The sequence below is a fragment of the Clytia hemisphaerica genome, unplaced genomic scaffold (genome assembly GCF_902728285.1).
Source record: "Clytia hemisphaerica strain Z4C2 unplaced genomic scaffold, Clytia hemisphaerica genome assembly, whole genome shotgun sequence".
Lineage (NCBI taxonomy): Eukaryota > Metazoa > Cnidaria > Hydrozoa > Leptothecata > Clytiidae > Clytia > Clytia hemisphaerica.
In genome coordinates, this window is record NW_027104530.1 from 2,147,908 (window position 1) to 2,175,886 (window position 27,979).

The following is a 27,979-nucleotide window of genomic DNA, read 5'->3' on the forward strand; positions in this document are numbered from 1 at the left end:
TAAAAATTTGAGAATATTTTGGAATTTCAGTCCCATTCAGGGTCACTTTTTTCGCAAATTTCGAGTCCCACGTAGGGTCCATTTTTCGAACCTCAGCGGAGCACCCCCGTCAGTCGACAAGGGTAGTACCCCCTCCCCCGGGACCATCCCCCCCTGTTTACGTTCATAAAGTAAAACACACAGTAAATGAAATTATAATCTTTGCAGGTATTAATTACAACAATAATATTGGTTTTATTTTCTATTATCATTCTATATACAATTCGTTTGTATGAAATATTAAAAGAGGATTTACTCTAAAAAAACACGCACGAACAAAATAGCACGCACTGGGGAAACAATATTTGCCTCTTTTATATAAGGTACTCAAAAAGCATTACCCAGCTGCCGCATAACGTTGTTTCAACATTAATCTAACGCTATATAGACGTTATGAAGATTAAATGAACGTTGAGAAAACGTTGAATGCTGGGTAACGGTAGCCGAAATTATCGTTACAGAATGGTGCGTGAAAATTGGCTGGGCGACTGAAAAAATTAAATCCTAATTCTAAAATATTACTAACAAATGAGAAAAAAAAATCATGAAGATTTTAAAATTGTCCAAAAAGCTTCAAACCTGTACTAACGTAGGCCTAAAACTCCAAAGAGTTAACTCGTGTACATAGACTTCATAAAAAAATTGTCAAGAATATATATCATACATCATAAAAAGAATCACCATTTCTTCACTTTTAAGACGAAAGTTGTTTATGAGACATTGCTTTGTATATTACACACATAAGGTGCCCTTTCTAAGGTTTAAAAACACACACCAGTGATTATTTCATTGCAATGTTTTCAACAGCAGCTCTTGATTTGCTTCTCATACACAGGACAACGATGACTATGAATTGGATGAGAACGAAAACACCCAACACACAACACACAGCAACGAAAAGATCGGTTTGGACACATGTTTCGCCTTCTCCTTCGATCTCTGTGAATAAAATATGAACATGAAAAAGGGGGATAAGAAGGCGCACTCCCATGATGGAGAAATGGTCTAGAGGCAAAGGCGCAGCGCCAAAATTCGGAGGTTCGCGGTCATTGCAATTTTTCATTCAGTTCAAAGTAAGTACCATTTTCAAATGAAATCATTCCTTCATTCAGTCACATTTTAATATAACAAGCTACATGCTGAATGGACCTACCTGAATGAAAAAATAGAAAGAAAAATGGCAAAGTGAATAATCAGAAGTGCTAACTTGAAAAAAAAATGACAGAAACAAATTTTTCCCAAAAACGAAAATCCAATTTTTACGAACAAATTATCCAGGTAAAAAGGTTTCAGTCAATGTATAGGGAATCATGCCCTCTATCTTTCTGCCAAAAATCAGAAAAAACTAATGAAGCAATTTCATACAAAGTCAAAAAACCCTTTTTTTATTGGGCCCAAATTTAGAAAATAATTTTTCTCAGAAATCGGGCTAAATCGTCACATTTTGGGCATTACTATTTTGCATCATAGTGCGAAAACAAACGAATGAACGAACGAACAGATGTCGAATATGACGTTGAAGTATCTTAGAGACAACAGTACAGGTTTTTATGAGAGCAAACTACATAAGAACATAAGGCTTCAATGGCCAAAATATTAAGAACAAGTTAAGAACATTCGCGGACTTCGCAGACTTTAAAACAACCGATTTCTTAGGAAAATGGACAAAAATACTCACAAAATGGTGAAAACTTTTAGGTTAAAACTCAAAAACTTAAGAACATCTGTCATCTAATGCTTCAAAAATTTTGGATGTTCTTATAAAAAAACATTTTGAAAACGAGGTCCATCATGGTTTATGTATCTCAAAAAGAGTTTGATTGTACTTACGTTTAGCTCTGATGTATGACATATCTCTTGTTGGATCATTATAGAAGTTCTGGCAAATAGGGAAACCAGCTGGTGGTTTTGGTACTCGATCTGAAGCTTCGTTAATGATCATTGCCATACCGTCTAACATGTGTTCCTCCACGTGGCAATGTAAAAACCATTTCCCAGGGTTGTCGGTCCTGATGCGGATCACTGCATATCCACCGGTGGGAATAATCAATGTGTCTTTACGTGGTGGATTCTTTAAGTTCAAGCCGGGGATATTATTTTTTCCCCATGTGGAATTTTTCCATGATGCTGTATTACAAAAACGGCGCCCATTTGGATTACTGCACGTGATATCTTGATTTTCCCCTAGGGAATCACCTTTGGATCCAAGGAGTAGACCTGTTGTCATGTTTTGTTGGGTATAAGCCATTTTGACGACGTAGAAGCTATGTCCGTGTAAGTGAATCGGGTGGCCCCACCCGGCGCCGCTACCTTTATTGACCCATACCATCTGGATAGTGTGGTCATAAGGCACGTTTAATTCATAATGACAATAACAAACTTCTCCGTCTCCACATTTGTGTTTCGAACAATCATAATTGTCAATTTCATCTGATTGAAACAATGAGTTCACCCCTGGGAATTCGAATTTACGACCATTGATTGCCCCGGGTTCATCGTCTCCAGGGAATGCGAAATTCATGAAATGTTCTTGTGAAGTTTCATCAAAAACAGGAGCAGGTGTTTCAACGGCGTTTTCGAAGTCGGACATGAGCTTGCATTTGATATGCGAATGTTTGTCTTGGTCGAAGTAGTAATAGAAAGGGCAGTTGGCAACGATACAGGGGTTATCAGAACTACATTGGCGTTTTGTTGTTTTCGGCTCTTCTGTTTTATTAGCTCCTTCATAACTGAAAATAGCTTCTACGGAATGGTGTTGAACTCCAACCTAGAGGACAATGAAATAAGAATTTTCGAGGATACATACTTAGGAGTACGGGAGATAATTTATTTTAAAGAAAGCTCGTTTCACTGAAAGGTCTTTGAGGTATCTGTCCAGTCACAGATCAAGGGAAGAAATTTCACACTGTTTCAGTCGCGTTTTCATTTTTGACGGATCATATCATTTTCAAAAAATCTAAATTATACTAAAATTCTGAAAAACTAAACTTTAAAAATTAAAGACAGAAATGCTATTTCATCTAAGTTCGTTTAGATAGTCACTCGTCTGAGACGGAATGAGAACAGTTTTAAAAGCTACCTCAATACTTTCACCGCGTATCCAATAATTCCCAACCGACTGAGTTGCATTAATCAAAAAGTCAAAACGCTCCCCTGGGTTGATAATGAACGATTCAACCATCATAGGCTTTAGATCATAACCATCTGAGGCGATAACCATGATCGGATGCTGATCGACTGAGATACGTATTGGATACATAGAGCCGACACCAATGACACGGAAGCGGTACTGTGCTCCCTCTTTCACACGATACCAGGTTAAAGGTGCGCCGTTGTCTTCACCTGTGTAATAGATAAGAAACATACAGGTTTTTTTATATAAGAACAAACTATATAAGAACACTAAGGCTTTGTTGACCAAAATCTCAAGAAAAGGTTAAAAACGTTAGATTTTGCTTATTCATATCAATTTACTGAACTACGATGAAATATATGGATATTTTCGAGGCTCTGTTTTATTCTTTATATTTTGGATTCTATTTTATTATATAGAGCACCCGAAATAATGCCAAATAAAATTGAATCTCGAAAATTCGACTCGATATTTTGTTTATCTACAAGTACTCCAATAATGAATATATATGAAGATTTCAATATTCATCACGAGAGAACACGAGGGAATATAAGCTTTAGTTTAGACAAGCCCTAGTTTAGACGGCCCACTTTTTGCCCTGCCTATTCTAATTGTGAATTAAAGAGGGCATAAAGTGGGCTGTCTAAAGTGATGCATAGCCCTCTTTTGACGTCAATGAAATGTCTTCTTTCAAACCTTTCCAAGCAAAGATTTCTGCCTACTCTAACAATTAGAATAGGCAGGGTAGAAAGTCGGCCGTCTACACTAGAGCTAAATTAGTTATATGTACCAGTTTGTTCATTTTTGAATCTTCCTTTTCCTTCAATGAGAGCACTGTTCCATGGTACACCAGAGAATTTACCACCATCCAAAGTCTTGGTGTCTTCATATGCTTTTTTACCAACAAAATTGCCGTAAACTGCTTTTATATACACCTTGAAAGAATGAAATTAAGATATGCTACTAAAATAAAACTTTTAAGAATGGTCAAAATATATGTAGGGGATATATATAAAAGAAATGGTTATCTTTTATTTTCCACCTTTCAATGAGTTTCGGAGAGGTTGTACCAAGTTCCTGGCAATCACGTGGCGTTTTCATTGCCACTTATCATATTTGAACCTCCTTTAGCTTTAAAGCACTTCAAAGGATAGTGTCTATTTTTCGAAAAAAAATTGCAAAAAGGGGGAGTTTTATTCTTGTCTAAATTATAAAATTCTTTCACTGTGACGAATTACTATATGTGTACTACCGCGTCCGTATACTCAAAAACTGGCGATTTGAACCTAGTCTTTTTTTAATGAAGGAGGCTGAGAGGCCGATTTTTCTGGAAAGCTTGCACCAGAGATGGCGGTGAGGATTCAACGTTACTTAACTTGATAATCAAATGCAATGCTTCGCCAACGAAAAAAAACAGGTACTTTAATGGAGGAAATTTAGCGGATTAAAATTAGTGGTTAAGAGATTTCACGGGGACTTAATTTGGCGAACAGCAATATAGGGAGACAATATTTTCACGATTTTGTGCCTTTTAACCCAAATTTATGCATGTTGGTTGTCGAAATACGCATTATTAGGGTTTCTTTGATGCCAGTAAATATTTTAAAAGTAGCTATTTGACATTTTTCGAGCCTTTCTCAAAAGTATTTCGCGGACTTAGTTTCACCCAAATCTGTGAAATCCGCGAAATTTAATCCCCGCGAAAATTTATCCCATTAAATTTCTTACTTCTTCAGAACTTGTATGATGCCAATCACCAATAGACATGATAACATCCACTGGAACTTTTTTCTCTTCATCTTTAGGGCGTTCTTTGATAATCAACGCCCCAAACACCCCATTACTCCGCTGTGCACCAACATGGCTGTGATACCAATAAGTACCCTTTGGTTCTGCCTGTGTTGGAAAGTATGATGTTTGAAAATAATATTCTTCAAGGAAAATTAATTTTTGGTGGGGAAAGTATTCATAAGCTAAGCAAAAGCCTGGTTTGTGCAGAAAATAAGATTTCAAGGCCCTAGATCGCTCTCTATGTTTTTAACCTTGCCAAACCCTAATAAAACAGTATAGGGTTTGACTAATCATAGGTCAAAAACTAGAACACCTAGAATTTGGCTGAGCCTGGATGTGCTTACTTTTTTTAGCAATTTTCAGTCTATAATGTTCTTAAATGCGTTCTTAATTTTTCAGACTTTTCTAAATCGACAATATCGTGCAAAATAAAGAGCACTTATAAAATTGGTAAAATTTGGACAATATTTGACTCTCGATTTTAGAAAATTCGTCCCTAAGTTCGGTTAAAACTGCTTGAAAAGAGGAAAGAATTGTAGTTTCTTGTCATTTTTTGCCAAACTGAGGCTGGGCATGTTCTTACGATGTTCTTAATTTTTCAACGAATTTCAGCCTAAAATCTTCTTATAAAATGGGTTCTAAGAAAGAAAAAAATGTGTTTAGTTAAGTAATCCATCGTAATAATTACCTTGAATTCATAGGTGAACGATTGACCACTAGCGATGGGACATTGTGAAACGTAACTTATATTACCTTGAATTCACAGGTGAACGATTGACCACTAGCGATAGGACATTGTGAAACGTAACTTATATTACCTTGAATTCATAGGTGAACGATTGACCACTAGCGATGGGACATTGTGAAACGTAACTTATATTACCTTGAATTCATAGGTGAACGATTGACCACTAGCGATGGGACATTGTGAAACGTAACTTATATTACCTTGAATTCATAGGTGAACGATTGACCACTAGCGATGAGACATTGTAAAACGTAACTTATATTACCTTGAATTCATAGGTGAACGATTGACCACTAGCGATGAGACATTGTGAAACGTAATTTATATTACCTTGAATTCATAGGTGAACGATTGACCACTAGCGATGGGACATTGTGAAACGTAACTTATATTACCTTGAATTCATAGGTGAACGATTGACCACTAGCGATGGGACATTGTAAAACGTAACTTATATTACCTTGAATTCATAGGTGAACGATTGACCACTAGCGATGGGACATTGTGAAACGTAACTTATATTACCTTGAATTCATAGGTGAACGATTGACCACTAGCGATGGGACATTGTGAAACGTAACTTATATTACCTTGAATTCATAGGTGAACGATTGACCACTAGCGATAGGACATTGTGAAACGTAACTTATATTACCTTGAATTCATAGGTGAACGATTGACCACTAGCGATGGGACATTGTAAAACGTAACTTATATTACCTTGAATTCATAGGTGAACGATTGACCACTAGCGATGGGACATTGTGAAACGTAACCAATACCATCCATAAAAGGTGTTCCTCGCTGATGTTGACCATGCCAATGTAATGTCACTGAATCACTGGATAACAAAAGAAAGATTGAAATTATCACCACCAGGATGAACGAAATAGCTTGCGCTTAACAGAGATGATTTACCGAACATCATTATAAATTACAATCGTACCAAAGTACTAAGGAAACCCTACACAAACCTTGAAAATGACATTTTCAATCACTTCTTGGTCCCTGTATCCCAGACTTTAAATTTAGAAAGTCATGATTAAAATCAACTATCAAGATCTTACGCCAATTTTTTAATACCCTACGTGCCTTTGTGCTCACGTGCATACGTGCTCGCGTACCTTGACGTGCTTACCTTGAGGCGGGCACGTAGGACACGTCGTTTAGCAGACTCGCATTTTTCTTGTTATTAGATTTCTGTTCATCTTCTAGTGAAAAGAGTTTCTATATAAAAACAAAGCGTCAGCCCTCTCTGCTGGTTGGGGGGAGGGGGTTACACCCTAAATTTTTCCCAAAAAAAGAGGGGGCTGGAAGTACACCACTTTTTTGGGAGGACCTATGTACTTGGGGGAGCTAAAATCTCATCACTCAATGTGGGGGCTAAAATAATTCAGCTTAACAGTTGGCTTCAATTACTCAAATTGAAGCTCATGAATCTGAAAAATTTTCGCCTGTGACGCAATACTTTTATAGAATCTTATCTTAAACTTAGAACTGAACGCAATTTACATTGGAAAACCCTTTTTTACTGGATCAATTTTTTGAAAGTCTCTAGGGTCAAAAGTCCTGGGGGCTAACAAAAAATTCATAAATCTTTGGGAGGACTTCAAACTCAGGGGGACCTAATTTTTGCCTGGAACCCAGGCTGAAGTTATGAAAAAGTATATGGACATGTTTTTTAATTCAAGTAAAGTTGAGCCAACAATTAATATTATTTTATTTTTGACTATATATTTCGGACATAATGTCCATCTTCAGGTCTAAAAGAAATAATATATAAAAACATTAAAAAAAGTTAAAATCCATATCTACACTCAAAACATTTCATACACACTCATATCAAAACACATACAAGCTCATCTCTACAAAATTACGTTTTTTAATTGTTTCGTTTTGGGCATTTTCAAAAAAGCTAAATTTTGATTGAGGTAACTTGGAGGTCCGAAATTTTCACGTGATGTTAGCAGTGATGATAGGACCCCAAAACGTTCTTTTTCCAAAATTCTAGCTGTTGTAGGGGCCGGTTGGGAGCAAATTTTAGCATTTGCATGTGTTTCGGAAAATGATCTAACTCAGAGCTAAAAACCCAGGAAGTTGTCATCTGACCAATGATTCTCATAGAGGGATGGCAATTAAAACAGCCTATTGTTAAAAGGCCCATATTTTCCTATTGTGGGGCCCTTTTTAGAGCACTTTTTTAGCACCTAGTATTTTCCCATTGACAATAAGTGCCAAAACACCAAAGTAAAAGGCTTGATTGGGTATAAAACTTCCATAACTTCTTTTGAAATAGTTACATAATCAAGTTATTTTAACACCAATATAACAATTGAGCTGTTAAAGGGCCTGTTTGGAGCTAAATTTAGCATTTTTCCACTGAAATACTGCTGCAGAATTACTAGAATTACTAGAATGTTTCTAAAAGACTGGAGTGGGTCAATAGTGAGTGTATCAAACAGTAATGATAACTTATTTGATGTTCAAAACCTTTTCAGGGTTTTGAACTTTTGTTTTGATTTTATGCACCGAACTCTAAAATTAAGACTAGATTTGACATTGACGCACAACCTCTCCATGAAGAAATCCTATTCGATTGTCCATTTCAGTCTTTATTTTAGAGTTCCTTGTTTTCCCGCCTTTATGCACTCCGCACGGTATCGACGTCACCCTCCATCGTAGTGCGATAACTTTCGACAAACGCTTCAAATTGTAACTGACCATAAAACAAAGAAAAAATTTGGTTTGTGGGAAGGCACTGGCTAAACTGCTCCGTTTTCATTCTCCGAAACGCTCCGAAACTCATATGAACATTCTTGATCCGTAACGAAAACCACAATTTTTGAACATAGTCTAAAACTCAAGCCAGAAGCCTTGAAATTTAAATCACGATAACACGTAATTCTGCTCAAGATGAAATAAAGAATTAAATCTCATGTTTGATTTACAATATCTTCCTTACCTCAAAAGGAAATTTCTGACATGTACTCTAATTCTTTGGTTTTCATAAGCAATAATAGGAGGTCCTGGCACGGATTGATTGACTGCAATCACCATTCGATGCACTCCATCAACTGTTACAACCTTGTCCATCGGAATCTGAAAGAGAATGAATGAATGAATGAATGAATGAATGAATGAATGAATGAATGAATGAATGAATGAATGAATGAAACGTTGTTCTCCAAAACGTTATAGGAGCATAATGGGTGTTAAAAAGGGACTGGAATTCAAGACTTACTTGTGTAGTAATGCCCTTGTTTGGACATTCATATATATCAAAAACGTTATGTAAAAGCTATGGACATTTTATGAACGTAAGATCGACGTTGACACGTTAACAAAAAAAGAAGAGTTGGAAACTTAATTGTGAAGTAATGCCCATGTTTAGACATTCATATATATCCAAAAACGTTATGTAAAAGCTGGGACGTCTATGGACGTTATATGAACGTAAGATCGACGTTGGCACGTTAACAAAAAGGAAACTTACTTGTGTTGCGATGTTGTTGGGATCTTCATCGTACTTATACAAAGTTCCATTCTGACTTAAAATTAAATCTCCTTCATAAATCATTGTCAGCTTTTCTTGAATGACCAACCAGTATTCACAAGTCTCATTGCTGGGGTGACACTCGTCGTATTTGAAATCTTCGGGGATAACGTAAGATTGGACGGTAATGAACGCTGTTGCCAGAAGAATGCAGCGGAACAACATTTTTCTGAATTGTTTGTTCAGGTCTAAAAAGAAAAATTTAAAATTTTGAAATTTTCAGGGATAATGTAGGATTGGACACAAAAATGAACGATGCTGCTAGGAGAGCAGTACAGTAGCGTAGACAGGGGTGAAGATCAATCTGCTTAGGAGGGCAGATTTTTACGACAAAGTACTTATCTATTCGTGGTATAAAAACATTATTACTGTATCGTTTAAATCTGCCCTCCTAAGCAAATGTTCCTTCATCCCTGTCTACGCTACTGGAGTGTGTAAGGATTCGAATCTAAAAAGGGAAATAATGAATAAAGAGAAGAGCATTCCCCCGTAAAAGCCCTATGCACGAAAAAGTCATATTCCCCAAAAAGCCCTATGTCCCTATAAAGAAGGTATGACTATAGTAATATGTGGGTTTTGTGACCTGAACCCGAGATGAACTTTGATCAAAATACCATGAAATTCAAAAAAACTTCATATACATAACGATACATACATCCTGACTTAAGTTATCTAAGTTTGTAACAAAACGCCTCTATTCTATTCCTCACTCAAGCCCAAGCAAATATATATCAAGTAGTACTATACAGTTCGAAAAAGTAAACTGTTAGTTCTTAAGAGTGTTGACATTGGCATAAAGTTAACAATATTTTGTTTAAAAAGAGGTTTTCTCTGTGTATATTTTTTCACTGGCTAAATATTGGTCAAATGTAAAACTCAATTTTGTGTTTACATCTTAGACAATATTAAAATCCGTGATATCAAGCCATGTCTCCAAAGGCTTTCTACAAGTTTTAACTCCCAAATGGGCTGTTCCATTAAAAATCCATACAGGGGGGGGGGGTAGTCAAAAAAAATTCTTGTAAGTGTTACCTTGGAAAAAAGCAAAATTTGCAAAGAAACCATTGGAAAACATCTTTTCGTACTTGAAAGTGACGATGGACGAACTAAAACCAGTCTTTTACCTCTTGGAAAAACACTCCTTAGACCCCCTGGAAATTCCTCTCGGGTAACCCCCTGGGAATGTTCGTCCGCTCTCCCTGTATGGATATAAACTGGAATGGCCCAATAAAATAGTGCAATTTTAACTCAAAGTGGTAAAAATATAAGAAGAGCTGTCGTCAAAAAGTTACCAGCTGCTTTTAAAAAAGAGTCTACTCCTGAATTGAAAAACCAAATCATTCAAATGTTAAATATATCGAGACTTTAAAAATGTAATCTGTTTTTCCTGTATTGATTAAGGATGCAACTATGTACATTCAACATAGCTGAAAGGGGATAAACTGTGTATCGTACCAACCGACCAGGTCATATTACAACGAGATACAACATTTTTTGAATTCCCAAACTCAAGTGCCTTGTCCGCACATTACAGGAAACAGTTTTGCATTTTTCTACCAAAAGCCAGTCTCAATATAATCTGCAGCGGCGACAAAAAAAGCTGTAACTTTTGATATAACTTGAATTAGATGGCAATTTTGTGCTTGTTGAAAAGATATTCAAGAGTCAAGTATTGCCAAATATAAAAAATATAAAAATAATGAAAAATTACTTGGATAAATGGATAAGCTTAGATGGTAGCACCCATTATAAATTTTTGGGAAAGAAATAGAGGAAGTTAAGAATACGAGATTCTTGCGATATTAAAAATGACCAACATTTGAAAAGAGCTTACAAAAGTTTCACGTGACATCATATTCGAGCTTCCTGTATACCCTTCAATGAAACACCATTCTTCCCGGCGAAATGAAGTCCAATAAGTTGCGAGATCATTTTTTGAGTTCTACATAACAGTTCTCCGATATTACAACCATACTTTAGCAGGACGTGTAGTACACCACAAAATGCAGCAAAATGGTATTGGTTGAGAGTTCCCATCTTTTGGTTCAAATGATATCCAGTTGGTTAATGTTCAGCCAAATTATTGATAGTTGATATTTTGATACTAATTGATTATATTTTTTGAAACTGTAACAATAAAGAAATATGATGAACTCTCCTAAACTGGTAATTTAAGGTGCACCTCTTTGCTTAAAAAGCAGAATTAACTTAGAGAATTTTGAAAAATTTGTGTTTGCGCGGCACGGGAGGGGGGAGTTTGTTCTTTCTTTTGTTTTCAAAATGCTTGTGTAAGCAAATGGTAATAGAGATACATTAAATGACGTCGTTTATGGTTTGAGTCTTATCAAATCAATTCAAAACTACGGAAGAAATTATTTTACGATATGAAGTTTGGAAATTAATTATTCTTTTAAAATTGAATCAAAAAACAAAATCATATAAAAATTGTCTATATGCAAATTCAAACATCAAAATAAAAAAAATTGATAATCTTTTAAATTACATTACTCCTAATATCCTACATCATACTAAAGTATCCCTTTGAGATAGCATTTTGCACTTTGAAATCTCTTTTTTTTAGAAATATTTATTTCTTTATTTGGATCGAAGGCATAAAAGAGGCTTAAAATCAGTTCAATTTTATTTTCTTGTAAAATAGCTCTTATTGAAAAATGCACACGTTAAATTGTTAAGCCTTTAAACTACAATATGACTGGATTCGGGTTTCAATCGGGATCTATAGATGTAAGTATACGTTAACCAGGATTTCAGGGTTAGTCCAAGAAAACAGCAACAACGATTGAACCACTTGTGTGGATGCTACCAAATGGTGCATGGGTAGGGGCGCTCCGTAGTGCCCGCCCAGTCAATCGGCGTCATTTATACCTGACAACTTTCGACCTATTCCCCTTGCGTGTAACTTTTAAGAGTTAAAATACGACTAGTTTTTCATAACACTACAATTTTTTTTCTGCCATACTATAAATTACCGTTCTACTATAATAAAAATAAAATTATTAAAAAAAACCTAAGAAAAGGAAATTTGAAAAATCAGAAGCAGAATTCTATTGAAAATCATCTAGAGACTAAAAAATACACAGTAAATACAATGAATTTGAATTTTTTTAAGGGGTCGGATCCAATAAATAAAATATTGATCCATCAGTCCTAATTTTCATAAAATTTTACAAGACTAACAGTCAGACCAATCAAAGTAATTGCATTGGGTTTAAAGCCCGAAGTGCTAGAGTAGAATCCCTCACCTTTCCCAGGCAAGAAAAGTGAAGCCACTTTTTTCTATCTAGAACGCGCCTAGAATGCGTCGCAATCATGACAACGGATTATATCTAGTGGTTCCTTTGTTTTTGAGGACTGCATTTTTTGAAATCTAGCGATAGATTTTACTTTCAATCCGGCGTTTGTGTGAAACCACGCACAGGCGTTCTGGATGGGAAATAAGTAGCTTCATTTCCCATCCAGGAGTCTCGAGTCTAGCCCTTCGGGCTTGGGAGTCAATGAGTAATTGCATGTAGTAAGTAATTTACTAAATACCATTTCTTACGAGCATCAACCTTACTTTTAGAAACTTTATTATATTTTTAAAGCATATATTTCATTCAAGTTGGCGCTCCCTAATTCGATTTTCAAGGGAAACAACATTTTCATCGAATAAGGGAACTTATCGGATAGCCTTTATTTACCCTGCGATAAAGTAAGAGGAAGACCTATACAACACAAAGGGAATTGTGTATGTGTAGTTAGGGTATTGGCTGTCTGTACACAGACCCAGTATCTACGGCTAATTTCAAAATTCATTGCCGTAGAGGGTTTGTTGTCATTGTCTTTTCTCATTTGAAATTTTTCAAACCGACCGCTGAGATGGAGTGTTGGTGAGAGAGGGGAGACGATGAGAGAAGTGTTGCTATTCATAAATCATACTTCATCGCAGAGGTCTCCGTACGTGAATTTCTTTATCAAACAGACAATGCGTACAGAGTGTACTACGAAACGATAAGCGTGAGATACACTCTGGTAGAGTAGGGTATTGGAGGATCTGGTGATGATTAAACTGAAAATAGTCTCTCCAAGAAGATGATGGCTAGAATTTAGTGTCCCTAAGGTTAGGGTTCTTAGTATCCTCATCGTGGGGGTACTCATAAAAAAGTTTTTGTAAAAGCGATCCAGAACTACTCCTTAGGCTGTGGTGGAAGCAAAGTTTAATGTCTCAACCGGAACATGGACTCAACACGACAAATTAGCCCAGATTTATATTTTGATTTAATTCTAAGGCGGGAAAGCTTCTTTTTATACTACTTTTATACCGGTATTCACTTTCGGGCGAATTGGGCGACAGTTTTTTCCCAACCTTTTTTGCCTAATATAAAGAAAAGATTACGTCATAAAAAAGTTTCGCGCAAACAAAAAAAAAGTTGAAGGAAGTTTCAACCGAACCTTACAAAAACGTTAAAAAGTTTTCGCTCATTTTGCACGAAAGTGGAGACCGGCCTTGAGACGGAAATCTGTCTGAGACGGGAGAACTGTGAGCAACGCTATAGGCTATAATAATACACATCTAAAAACACCATTTCTAAAACACCACAGCCTCAGCTTGCGTCTTCTTCACCTTCTGCAAAATATCTGTTGTGAATTTCTTCGATAGCTTTACACCAATCAACGGCTCGCGATTCTGGATCCTCCAAGTAATACGTCCTGTGTGGCTGTTAAAAAACGAAAAAAAAATGAAAGTTGACCCTCTCTAGTTCGATCTTAAGTCTATTTGATAAAAAAAATTCCGTACCTCTGCGATGAAGTATGATTTATAAATAGCAACACTTCTTTGAATAAGAGAAAGATTTGAATCATCGCTAAAACATCTCTCTTTATTGTGAATATCTGAGAAATTGTAGCACCATAATGTACACTTGATATTTGAGATATTCATGACGTAATGTTTTATACGGAAGCACCCAAAATAGCCACGGTGTTTGCCTTTAATTTTATTGTTTAAATTCAAAATTAGTGGAAAAAACCCTGACGTTTTTTGGGTGCTCCGTATAAAACGTTACGTCATGATTATCATAAGCTTTGGCAATCTGTGAAGTTGTAGCACCATAATGTAGCCTTGATGACATTTATAAATTAATAGAGATGAATGTTTACTTCACACGGTATACGATCTCGAATAAGTACAGTATTCAAGCCTTCGATAGAAAAGATCCTATAGTTCTAATCCTTACCGTATGAATGAAGAAGATTTTAAAGTTTTTAGCTTCAGGTTTCAAGTCTTTTGTCCTGTAAGAAAGAAAAAAAGGCATTATAATGTCAGTTGCTTCATCTTTCTATTGTATGCCAATCAGGTTTATAACTAAAAGCCACAAATTCTTTTCGTAAGAATTTAATTTCAGTATAGGACACTGTCCTAAAGGGAGGGTACGTGTTAGGTTCTTTATCTGTTCGATAACATATTCGTGCAGATCTTGACTACAAGCCAAGGCAAGGACTTCTGTCCAGGTTTGACAATTTCTTTGAAGTTTCTCATCTAGATTTGGGATGAACATTTAGTAAGGCCTTTAAAGCTTCAACATTGTTTTATGCAAAAACACAATTTACTTGAATCATTTCATCAGAACCCAATCTCTTTGACGTAATGAGAGCATTGTAAATATTTACCATGGAATTTTCCCCTTCAGAACCATAGCTTGTGGATCAACGTAATATATTTCAGGTCCTTCTGTTATCAAAAATTGCCGACGCTTTGCAAACAATCCCTGTGAAAATCAAATAGATATTATAAACTTTCTAAGAAGAGGTTCAATTTGCAATTAAAATGCCCGGGGGCGTATTCCCTCACATTTTTTTTTGCTTAAATTTCTACTGTTTGAATTAGTCGTCCAGGAATATCAAAGTTGAAATATGTAACATACTTTCCGCTTATCAAGAATTCCCATTTTGATTATAAGATGACCTTCAACAAAAGGATGCCTAAAAATAAAAAGTTCGCAAAATGTAAAAATGTTTAACAAATAAAAATGTTCACTATCTTTCTTAAAGGTTTTGTATCGTTTGCTTACTCATAGTCATCAATTTTTAATTCACAAGCTTTTCACATTGGACTGGCACGGTTGTGGAGCAAGATTGGTCAGAAAGAGGAAAAAACAACATTTTTTGCTTATATCAGCATAATATAACAAAAGGCAGACACTGCTGATACAAAATATGTGCCTGACTTCGTATATGATCGATCATTTTTTCGGTCCTGTACAGGTAGGTCTAGAAAACGAGATTGGTATGTTTTTTTTCTCACATAGTAAGGGCATGTATGCGTGAACATTGAGACGAACGCTATTTGGCCGCGGTGTTACCAAATTGTCAAATAATGGTTAGCTATTCTATGAAATTCTGGTTTGCTTTAAAAGTGCGGCGCTAATCGAAGGAAATAGGGTTCTAAGCTGGAAAAAAGTCATAGAAACAAAGTCTAAAACGTTAGGTGTACGTTAAAAAAAACTTCTTTTGGTACTACCATATAGCCTAAAATAGACGGCTTTTTTTCTACGCAGTAACGTATGTTCCACTTTGCGACTTTTTCGAATGTTTGAAGCTCCTGCAGTAGCGAAAATATCGAATTACATACTACATACCATACAGATTCTTTTTGTTTTTCAACTTGTGATACGGATCGATGGGAGAGTTCTTCTGTGGACGGTTGTTTAGATGCGATATCACTGAAACTTCGATCCACAATACCACCTGGTAACCATTGATCAAAATCGTCATCTTTATCGTCCATAAGCGTATTGATCTGAAACATTCAAAAAAAATTATCATTTATAAAATCTTTGTAGTTATGATTTGTGTAAGCGAAAACCAATGTCAGTGCTCAATGTTAATGATAACAGAGCTTTATACTAGTTTGATTTAACATACTAAAAGTTTCCTGCTATCCAGGTATTCCACTCCAGGATTTCACTATTAAGATTGTCACCCTGGATGGCATGAAACTCTGAGTATGAGATTAACTTATATCGTTTTCTTTACTCAAACTAATAATCTTTTTAGTTAGGAACCAAGTTTCAAATAGACTCACAGATTTAACAAAGAGAGAATATTGCAATTCGTTCAAGCTGCCCACCCTGTCATTGCTCTAGCCGCAGGTGAGCATTAAAATGGGTGTTGGGGGGACGGCGTTAAGATTCCAAAAAAGTATTTCCCGATTCGGTTTCTATCGGATGTTCGGGAGAGCGGGAAATCCGCTGAAGAAAACGAAAGCGCGAGATATTATCTCCTTTATTGTGTTGTTTATCTCACTTATTGTGCGCTCCTGCTTGAGCAATCGATAGAGAAAAGTTGATGAAAATGAAGTTAGCTTCCTAATAAACTGCCAGTACAAATCAGTTAGTGAAGTAAACATTGGCTGGTCACGAGAAAACCTAATCGATATTCTTGCCAAATTTTCTGCTAGAGAAGGGTGAGAATTTGCTTCCATTGTTTTTGATTACCATATTTTTAGTGTAAAAAGATAGCTGCAAGTGTAAATACTGGTATTAATTTATCTCACTTGCTAGTTATCACTAAAAGAACTTGTCTGTGTCTTGTCATGCGAATTCAAAAAATTACGATTCATGATGATATATAATTGGTGGTTGTCCCTTTTGGATTTTCAAACTTGACAATGAAACTTTCAAACACACAGCCATTGATACACAGTATTTTTTGTGGTGTTATGTATGGCTGAAAATGATCCTGTTTTGGACTTTGTTATTGTCGTATTCATCATCGGCTGGCGACCGTTCCTTTTGATTTTTCAAACCCCACACAGATTTTTTACAAACATATCACTATGAGAATTCAATAAAGGATACTGAAACACAGTTCCTGTGTAAATTTTAACAAGATTGGAGAAATTTTCACAGTCAGACAGTGTTAGGGCTGAAAATTATCATTTTTGGACTTTGTTGTAATTTCATCGCGGCTGGCGACCGTTCCTTTTGATTTTTTCAAACCCGACACAGATTTTTTACAAACATATCACTATGAGAATTCAGTAAAGGATACTAAAACACAATTCCTGTGTAAATTTGAACAAGATCGGAGAAATTTTCACAGTATTATGGCTGAAAATGATCGTTTTGGACTTTGTCGTAATTTTGTCGCGGCTGGCAACCATTCCTTTTGATTTTTCAAACCTGACACAGATTTTTTACAAACATATCACTATGAGAATTCAGTAAAGGATACTAAAACACAATTCCTGTGTAAATTTGAACAAGATTGGAGAAATTTTCACAGTATTATGGCTGAAAATGATCGTTTTTGGACTTTGTCGTAATTTCGTCGCGGCTGGCGACCGTTCCTTTTGATTTTTCAAACCCGACACAGATTTTTTACAAACATATCACTATCAGAATTCAGTAAAGGATACTAAAACACAATTCCTGTGTAAATTTGAACAAGATCGGAAAAATTTTCACAGTATTATGGCTGAAAATGATCGTTTTGGACTTTGTCGTAATTTTGTCGCGGCTGGCAACCATTCCTTTTGATTTTTCAAACCCGACACAGATTTTTTACAAACATATCACTATGAGAATTCAGTAAAGGATACTAAAACACAATTCCTGTGTAAATTTGAACAAGATCGGAGAAATTTTCACAGTGTTATAACTGAAAATGATATTTTTTGGACTTTGTCGTAATTTCATTGGCTGGGGCGACCGTTCCTTTTGAACATTTTTCAAACGCGAAACAGGTTTTTTCCAAATATAACACTATTTATTACATACACACTATTGAACCATTTTATTTGGTTTATCCTACTCTTCTCCAAGTATTATCCCAGCAGAAAAAATAATGCTTAGCTAAAAACCCGTGGCTTAATGGGATAAACTTTTGCGGGGATTAAATTTTGCTGATTTCGCTTCTTTAGGTGCCATTCGCACAAACAAATTTTACCCTTAGGAAAATCACTCCTAAAGTTAATTAGTTCGTTTTTTTTCTTTATGTGCTAATTTTGGCCCCCGTGACACTCATATGACGCGCAATAGAGAGAAAATTTCGGGGTATGTCCGAAGAATATAACAGTTATGCATATTATGAATCCCCTTTTTGCATTCCATTTCCGACCTGTTTATTTCATCTAATCCTTGCATCTTTCTCAGCTTACGGCTAGAGCTTCCAGCGCAGCTGGTTTATTATAGTTAATTTGGGTACTAAAAATTCTTAAAACGAACCCTTGAAATGCTAGAGAGCGTGTAGAGCGGGAAAAACCGAAAGAGGGTAGATGGAGACAGATCAGGAAAGGTGGGCGTGTGGAAAGGTGGGTATCAACTACAAAGGTGTAATTACGAGTCTCAGCTTGAAGAAGCAATAATTTTGATGATTTTGATGAACTTTTTCCATTCCAGATTTTTTTGTATAATTGGTATCCACAAAAAAGGCCTTGCAGCGTTACATTCTGTCTAACGACGAACGGCGCAACATAAAAAATAAATAGTGTTAAAGAAAAAGTACATCTAGCGTTATCGATGTGTTACTCCGCAAGTTACTCCGTAGTGATACCATTAGGGTACCACTTTCAAAAGAAACTCTAATAACAAGATTGAGAAACCGCCTCCAGGGTATACTTTGACTAGATTTAATTTCGCGAGTCAGAGTTTTGAAAGATTTCGCGTGGGTTTAGTTTCGCGAATGAGCCTGAAAACAGCTGATAAATAGCCATTTTTTGTCACAAATGGCGACTTTGGACTGTTTTCTCCGCCGAAAATGCGAATTAAACAATTTTGTGCTGGATTAATCTCGCGAGTCGGGAATCTCACGCGTTTTCACGATTTTAATTTCGCGAAAGTGGCAAATATTCGCGAAATCGCGAAATTTAATCTCGCGAAAGTTAATCCGATTAAAGTATAAAGAGCGGTCAGTGGTCACGTGCTCTTATGAAAAACGTGTTACATTCCTTACATCGACTTCTTGGTATATACCCGGTTGACCAGGTTCATTGGATGGTAAGTATAGCTTCAACTTTGGTGGTTCTCTATTTGGTAAGTCTTCAAAATCAATACCTAAGAGATGAAAAGGAGACGGCAGATTTGAGATAAATAAAGTAGTAAAGCGCCGGCTATCTTTCCGAGAGCATGGATCATTAATTTTTCATGACCATTGTTTAGTCTGATTTCGAAATTTTGATGTAATTGACCGATCAGGGTTCATACATGATCTTCCACCATTTTCAAAATTTTCAAGGTTTTTTGGACCATTTAATTTATTGAGTATTTTCAAGCTTTTTCAGAGCTCAAATTGATTTAGATTTAAATATCACCGTATCACCGTTAGACTTTACGATATCACCGTACTTGACGAGGTGCATGAGAGGCTATTACCAGCATTTGGTCCATAAAAAATGATCGCGAGTGATGCGAGCAAGAAAGTTTTCGGAGCTTTAGCATCGACCAAAACTAAACAACTATACTAGCTAGTGAAGCGAGGGTTTCAAGGGGTTCCGGATTTCACCATTCCTTCACACCTTCCGGCTTCCCTTCATCACCCACATCGGACAACCGACCATCTTGCTAGATAACAACACTGTAAAATGTATCCTGTTTACACAGGTTTACATACCATTGAAAAATTCGTGTGATTTTAACGTGTCATATCCGCCAATTTCTTCACAACCAAGACGTTCTTTTGGGTCTATAACCTGTGAAAAAAATAAAATTTTCAATGGCAGAATAAATTTCTCAAAATGAGAACAACCATATAAATGTCATATTCGAGATATCAAATGGTTTAATAAATAGCTCTTTTATAATCGAGCTTTACTCGTGATAGTATTAGTATTAAAGTCGCTTAAAAACATAAGCAGTCGATATATGGAGCAGTGATCAAAAGCAGATTTTTTTCATCTCGGACGGAAATGGGCTTTTAATAACGTTACAGACAAGATTCTTCAAATTTTGCAGAACTTTGTTGAATTTGATGAAGAAGGAAGGGCCTCCTAATTTGTACCTCGCTGAGACGGAAAACGGAAGAGCTTTGTACGCTGTAGTTCGCAAGGGAGGGGAAAGACACATAGAAACAGTCCTACTTACGATTAATTTATTGACTAAATCTTTTGGTGTTTCTGGAAATCCTTCGGGGTAGCAGTATTCTAGTTTGGTGATTTTTTGAAAGATAAGATATTCGTTCCTGAAAATCAAACATTGCATCTACAATCAGTGACAAAAATATGTGGCAATTTCTTGAAAAATCCCTTCCCCCCTAATATCAGTGTTGATGTGAGTTTTTTCTGTGCATGGTGACAGCCTTTCTACCCATCAACATTGATACTAGGGGAGAAGGGAATTCTTACCACAGTATTTAGTCACAGATTGTAGAAGTTTTATTCAAAACATATGTATTCTAGTCAATTTGTCGTGCGTTCAATGGTGTTCACTGTGTTCTAAGGGTTATCGCCTGTCCATTATTTCTGGTAATAGTTTATCGCAACTAATGTTACATTAATCGTCAAACCCTTTTACCACTTTGAGTCCATCATTTTTTTTAGTGGAAAAAAAAGAATGAGCTTCTGATTCTTCCACAGTCTCTTGATTACAAGCACACAGCAATCAATGATAGCGGGGGAAGGTCAATATTTTACGTGGATGGCCCAACAATCTAGTACTTTAAGATAGTCATTTATTATTTCACGGGGTCCACGGCCAGCCATTTCAGCTATGTATGAACTGTGAACGAAATGTTGGAAGGAGCGGGGATTCGAACAGGGAATCCCTGGATTGCAGAGTTAACGTCTTAGACCTGGACCATCGCTCTTTAGCTTCTTTGTCAGGGTATAATATTCGAGAAAAATATGAGTGAAGTATAAAGTCTAACTTACGCAGCTCTAAACGGTGGTCTTCCTGCTAAAAGTTGATACAATATACATCCAAGGGCCCACAAGTCAGAACTACAAACGGAGAAAAAAAATGGCAGGTTTCATCTATAAAGTATGTGTCAAGCATGCAGGTGCAAAATCAATGACAATGCTTTAATGGAACAACATATACCATAGGATGGCTAAAGTTTTTTACACCAGAAAAAACACTTTGGGACCTACCCAAAGTAGCTTAACTTGTTTAGCTACTTTGCAAAAGCCGTCATTTGCCAGTATGCCCGGAAATCATATAACCACAATACTCTCTAGTTCTAGTACTCTCTGAGAGTTTTTTGTCGACGGCAAATTTGAATCTATATATTAATAGCCGTAGTCTGTAAGTGTGTTTGTTTTTTGTTGGTTTGTTTTTTGTGTGTCACTTTCGTTTTCGCAAGCAATGTTTTGTTCTTTTAAAAGATGACTTTTGCTTCTTGCTCCACAAATGTGTTAAATCAGATTCGCGCCGTTTTATAAAGACTTTGTTTTGATTGATAGATTTGACTTTGTCTTTTTTTTTTCTATCTTTTCTTTTTGTTTTATGTTTTCGAATGTAATTAACGACCTTATTTGATTTGAGACATTCGAATTCTTTTCAAAACAAAAGAAAATCTTTTAAACAGAATCTGTTAAAGAAAAGAACAAATATTAAATAAAACATAAGAATCACAAGACAAGTTTGTTAGAACAACAGCAACATTAAAAATACATTCAAAAGGCGGTAAAAATAAAAACTAGAGTTCTTTCTTCGTACAAAGGGACCTTTAAACATCTATGTCGATAATTATTTTGCTGTAAATCTAAGTCATTGTTGAATGCTTGAAAAGTTATCGAAGTAATGACGAAGTTATTTTATAAAAAGCTACATAAAATTGCGCTATCACGCTTTTTTGTCTGCGTGTCCTAGCTGCCTTCCGGGGGCCCTGCTCCCCGGACCCTTAGCAGAATAAAGAGGAGAAGAAACAAGGGAAATTGTGTGAATTATAATTCACTTTTTGGAACTAATTTGACCAAATTTCTATCTTTCTGGGAGCAAAAAGTTGAGATTTTCCTATTTTTCCGATTCTTAGTGGGACTGAAGTTTGATTTTCCGATTTTTCAAACTGCCATTTTTCAAACATACCCATACCCTTCTCTTGCCTAAGTACCCCCCCCCCCCGGGCTGCCTTTTTTCGACGAATCTTGTGTCATGTCTATTATTTCACTCCGCTTATCTTGAAATCAAAGTTTTCCTAAACATCAAGAACTACGGCAAATAAACGCGAGCGAAGCGAGATCTGCTTTCTGGTCATTTTTGCCACAAAAATCTTTTTCAAAATATGGTTAAAAGATACGTCACCCGGGAGGGATAAAGTCAAACTTTGAAGAGAATTCTTCCCTTTAATTTTGATTTCATCGTGTTTAAGCCACCTTCCCAACATCCAAAGGACTTTAAATGCGTTCAGCAAACAGCTAAACCGGCGTGCGACGCCGGGTACCGGCTAGTATTATATAATAAAGAAGTAGAACATGGAACTAGAATTCGCCAACTATACTACTATTAGACATGCCTGTACCTTTTATAACACGTTTTCTCTGTCAGCAGTTCTGGCGAGACATATTGAGCTGTTCCAACGAAGGATCTTGCACGTATATCTTGTTCTGTAGGAGCTAAAAATGGTATGATCAATAAAATGTAAACATACAGTATTTCAGGTTTTGATTTTTAAAAGCAAGGTTTTTCGTTTTGAGACATACCTTATTACACAAATATTACTATACACTGTCTGCACCCCAAAATGTGTGTGAACCCCAAAATGTAGGTTTTTGGTTTGACGTCCACTGAAATTTTTTCAACGTGTTTACAGCCAGAAAACTTTGGAAATGGATAGCCTAAGAATATATCAACTTATCTAAATAGAATTCATCGCTTATTTTGATAATTTTCTTGCGAAACCAGAGATGTTTTTCCAAAGTGACGTCTGAATTTTCGGTCAAATTTTCAATCAAATAAAAATTGGTACACCAAGACTAAAAGATAAGTCCTAAAAACTAGGGTCGACTTTAAAGCCCTGTTTATCCTGAACATTGTGTCAAAATTTATGCCGGTAGCTCAAACCCAATAAAAGATATGTCATTTTGAAGCACCCTCATTTTTCGAAATTTTGACAAAACTGACGTCAAAAACGTCAAAAAGTAGCAATTTTTCCGTGAAAAACGGAACTAAAACTGATTAAAATGCTACTTTAAAACACCAAGCGAAGCAAAACTTTTAGGTTTCTTTTGATAATTAGACAGAAGGTCTCCGGTTAAAAACTTTTTTACAAAAAAACATAAATTTTGATGTAATTCTTCTGCTTTTTTCTGCAAACACGCAAAAATACACCTACATTTTGGGGTGCAGTAGAAAAGCAATTTAGATTTTTGACAATTTTTTGGATCAATTCCCTTATTTTTAAAATTTATATCGATTCTGTGTTGTATTAGGTCTTACCATACAAAAAATCAACAAGATTTATTGATTTCACTAGAAGTTATACGGAAAAAGGCTAGCCTACATTTTGGGGTGCAGTAACTTTAAAAAATGAAAGTTCGGGCGTGAATAATTTTTATCAACAATGGTTTAAAATGGAATTATGCATTGGGAAAGAATCTTTAGGTGACAAATAAGTGTTATTAAGGCTCATTTTTGTATTTCCAATGATTATTTGAGGCGTCAGAAAGAAAACAAAATTCATCGACATTTTGGGGTGCAGACAGTGTAGGCAAGTAATAGCGGCCTTGGAATTTGCACGATCTGAAATTAACACGAATTTTTCTGCTTTTTCAAGAAAACAGCGGCTGGTTTTAATTAAGGGGTTTTTTATTAACACGAAATTCGTGTTAATAAAATGACTAGTAATATTCGTGTAATAAGGCAAAATGGATTTAACACAGCAAATTTAGCCAATAATTCCTGAAATTTTAGTGACTTAAGTAGAATTTTCAAACCGAAAAGCTTCCTTATATACTTTACTGAGACAGAAATTCGTGTGAGATGAAACAACTCTTAACGCTGTTAAATTCATTCAATCTCATATTTGTCCCACTGTCAACAGAATAAGTTAAGTGAAATAAATCGAGAAATAAAGTGCTTTGCTTACGGTCTGACTCTTTAGCAGCCTTTTTAATGAGTTTTGCTGTACCAAAATCTGCCAGTTTGATGTGCATGTCTTCGCTGAGTAGTATATTTTCTGGCTTTAAATCCCTATCAGAACGAAAAGTAAAGAAAACTGAAAGTATATTGCCAGTCGTCAAAGCAATGTTTTTGGTCTGAGACAGAAAGTTAATTTTACACATAAGCAAATTGGAAAATTATTGTTGAACTTTGGTGATTCATGAATTGGAGCTCCCTCATTTTATCTGGTTAATTTTGCAAAGGGTGCGGAACCTATACAGTATCATCCATAGTTAATGACATTTGGAGCAATTTGGGATTGCTTGACACTGTAACCAGAGCTGTTATCAGATAAGACTACTTCAGCATACAAAAATCTCCTCAATTAGACTGAAGTCGTTTATAATCCGTGCACTACATTAATATGGTGTTATATGATAATACGATAGGTTACGTTACGGGATACTATCAGTTAGCAGAAACAATTTGCCCCTTTCATTGTTTTTTTGCTTCTTTTCTACTATGTCTGAATTAGTCCCCTTAACATGCTACACTACTCCTCCATTGGATCCCCTTTTAATTTACGCAACACAACACAGCAGAGCCGATGTGAGCGGTATGGTAGGAAGCATGGAATGAACTGGGCTGGGATGATTCAAATAAAAATTAAAAATTTCCTTGCCTATGTATGATTCCTAGTTTATGTAGATATTCAATGGCACAAATAATTTCTGCAGTGTAATGTTTTGTGCATTCTTCATCAAAAGAACCAAGCTTGAATGAGGAAAAAAGATAAAAATCATCACAAATTTATAATTTCCTTGTTTTAAATCGCCGCATTTGAATAACAAGTGTGATCTTTGATACTATGACTTTCCCTATATGAGCTTGATTGTTTAAAAGTTATGCTGAGTTCTTATTGTCTTACCTTGATAATATATTGAAGTAATTCCCCTCTGGAAGCATAGCTAAGCCCATAATCTGATTAACAAGTATCAATGTTAAGGAATCCAAATTCAAAATGAGAGCAAATTTTCAGAATATTGCTAATACACGTTTTTTTATAAGAGCATCCAAATTTTTTGGAGTATTCAATGTTTTCAACTGTTTGAATTTTAAGCCTGGGAATGTCTTAAAATGTTCTTATCTTCACCATTTTGCAAGTATTTTTGCCCAATTTCCTAAAAAATCATGCGTTTGTCCTGGTTTGTCGTCGAAGCCTTTTAAAAATCCGGCCATCAAAAGCTGTAGGTTTGTCAAAAAAAAGGAAACATGAAAAAAGGATACATAAATTTTCTTTGTCTTGGAATGTGAAATAAAGTTTGACAATAAACGGATGGTTCGTCATTGCAAGGATTTCTTTTTCTCTGGTCACATAAGGCACTTTCTTCTCTTTTATAATGTGTGCCTTCCGCAGAACTTTCACTAAAAAAAAGTTTGAATGTTGTGAAATCATTGAATTTTTTATAGTAATTCAAAGGATAAGTTTGGAAATAAGCACAAAGGCACCCCTAATTATGCCATCGAACTTGGTCAAATGTAACCATTGTTTTTGTGACATTTTGTATACTTAAAAATCTAAGATTTTAAGGTGATATAAAGTAGCTGACACTAAGACTCCTCAAATATTAGCAGGTTGTTTATCAGTTTCAAAGCAAGCTATTAGTTTTTAAATAAATATGTAAATATAAAATTACACTGTAATAAAGGGCTACATACACTAGACAATATATTGTCAGGAAATATATTGACGAAGTATTGCTGAATGTCGGCAATATATTGAAAACATGCTCACAATATATTGTCAGCTCGATTTTCAATATTCCAACAATATAGGGGGATTGTTTACAGAAAAAAAATTCCTTTTTATAATAGAGTACTAGTTGTTTACTTCGTACATTATGGTCCGCAAACCATATTGTTGAATATTGTTCGTCAATATATTGTGTAGTCTAAGTAGCCCTATAGTCTTACTTGCATATTCTTTTCCATTTTCATGCTCCTTTGCAAGCACAACCTTGAAAGATAAACAAAAATATAATTCAAAATGAAATTCTGAAATTGAAGTTGACTATAATTTCATTGGTACTCAGGTTTGGAATGGTCTAAAAATGTTTTCAAGAGGTTCTAATTTTTTATCTTTGTCAGTATTTTGCTCTAATTTTCCTAAGAAAATGTATTTTTTAGAGTCTAAAAAAACCGTTAACTGTACTCAGAATGTTCTTAAGTTTTAAGCCCTCAAAAGAAACATGATGATGAAACCATTATACTTACCGTAGAGTAAGAACCTTCTCCTAATATTTTTCCCAGGTGAAAATCATCACGCTTTTTCTTCTTTGGTTGTGTTTGTGATGGAGCAGCCATTATGTTGTTTTTGTATTTTGATTTGTTTGAAAACCTTTTAAAAAATGAAAGATAATTCCAATTTACGTTAGGGAGGTATAATACGTGTAATATTTAAAATCTAAGATTTTTTTATATATATTTTAGGTGTATGTATGTGTGTGTGAGCTGTTAAAGGTTGCAATGGCTGCATAATTGTAGAGGTAAACATGAACCTTTTATACTTGGAAATACTTAGCAATTTTGCAAAATTTGCAATTTTGATTGAGCTAACATGCAAATTCAATATGACCAATTATTTTAATAGACCTGTATGTACTATTTATTATTGTAGTATAAAGCAGTCAATAGTATGTATATCAGTAGTATATTTCAATATGGGATTTTTCTAAGCACTTCCTGGAGGAATGGCGAACATAACAGTTAGTCTAACTCGTGATGTCTGTTCACTTGTATAACTATATATATACACTATATATGTCACTCTATAAAACCTTGAATTTTGGTAAAGTATTGAAAAGCTTCAAAAAGTTCTCCAAGTCTCGGTGCATCATGAAGATTTAGTCATGTGATTTTTAGAGGGGGGTTAATGTATTTTTGATTTTTCTAATGACTTCAACCATATTGTAGCAGGACCCCCCATTGACAGTGCGGCTGGAACTTTGATATCCCTTGGTTAGAAAAAGCTATACCTATTTTCTTTTGGGACGACCCTAAAAACCGTCTTATTATTATAAATTTGGATTCAGAGGGAGAGGATTTTGGAGTCATTCTAGCTGCTAGAAAAAGGTCTAGTTAGATTATTCTAACATATAATTTTGATGCTTCAACAAAAGTTTCACGTGACCATAAAAATCAATTTCCATAGTTTTAGAAGGAACTTTTCAAGCTTTAGTGTCAGGAAGAGCTGCAATCACTTTGATTATATTTTGGACTGAATTCTGACATCAAGATACTATGATTTGAAATTATAATAGTCTCATTATCAGACAAGGCACCTTATCTCTAAAAAGTGTGTCCCATATTTACACCGTAGTCAAATCCTAATCTTGGGGTAATTATGGGACACTAATGTTTGAGTTTGAAGTGTTTATTTTTTATAAGAAAAGTACAAACTTGATCTTCTAGTTTAATGGAATCATAACTACACTCTAAGTCTTTAAATGCCTGCAAAGGTTTGCATCTAAATTTACTTCAGTTGGTCTAGTTTGCTCTATACAAATATTACTGTTTGAAGTGTCCCGTTATTACCCCGAAATGGTAAAAAAGCTGGGGTAAAAATGGGACACTGTCATAACTTTGTTGAAAGTCCTTTAAATGATAGCACTTGGATTTGA

The 27,979-nt window shown here is 35.4% G+C and overlaps 2 protein-coding genes across 2 annotated transcripts; both read right to left on the reverse strand.

Annotated features, from left to right (window-relative positions):
* Window positions 1-210: 210 nt before the first annotated feature.
* Window positions 211-11,246, reverse strand: LOC136822304 (uncharacterized). Its single transcript, XM_067078541.1, has 9 exons — window positions 11,099-11,246; window positions 9,205-9,452; window positions 8,674-8,810; window positions 6,432-6,552; window positions 4,901-5,068; window positions 3,963-4,107; window positions 3,119-3,381; window positions 1,870-2,806; window positions 211-978 (listed from the first exon to the last, which is right to left on the reverse strand). Exons 2-9 carry the CDS (start codon window positions 9,427-9,429, stop codon window positions 821-823), a joined length of 2,154 nt encoding a protein of 717 aa, XP_066934642.1. The 5' UTR covers window positions 9,430-9,452; window positions 11,099-11,246; the 3' UTR covers window positions 211-820.
* A 2,535-nt stretch (window positions 11,247-13,781) lies between these two features.
* On the reverse strand, window positions 13,782-26,694 carry LOC136822368 (3-phosphoinositide-dependent protein kinase 1-like). The gene is made up of 16 exons (XM_067078605.1): window positions 26,574-26,694; window positions 26,274-26,316; window positions 25,587-25,724; window positions 25,228-25,280; window positions 24,982-25,073; window positions 24,286-24,389; window positions 22,720-22,813; window positions 21,131-21,199; window positions 20,346-20,442; window positions 19,876-19,954; window positions 19,219-19,319; window positions 15,903-16,063; window positions 15,189-15,246; window positions 14,935-15,032; window positions 14,502-14,556; window positions 13,782-13,982 (listed from the first exon to the last, which is right to left on the reverse strand). The coding sequence occupies exons 1-16, from the start codon at window positions 26,661-26,663 to the stop codon at window positions 13,869-13,871; spliced, it is 1,446 nt and encodes a 481-aa protein (XP_066934706.1). The 5' UTR covers window positions 26,664-26,694; the 3' UTR covers window positions 13,782-13,868.
* Between the last annotated feature and the right edge of the window lie 1,285 nt (window positions 26,695-27,979).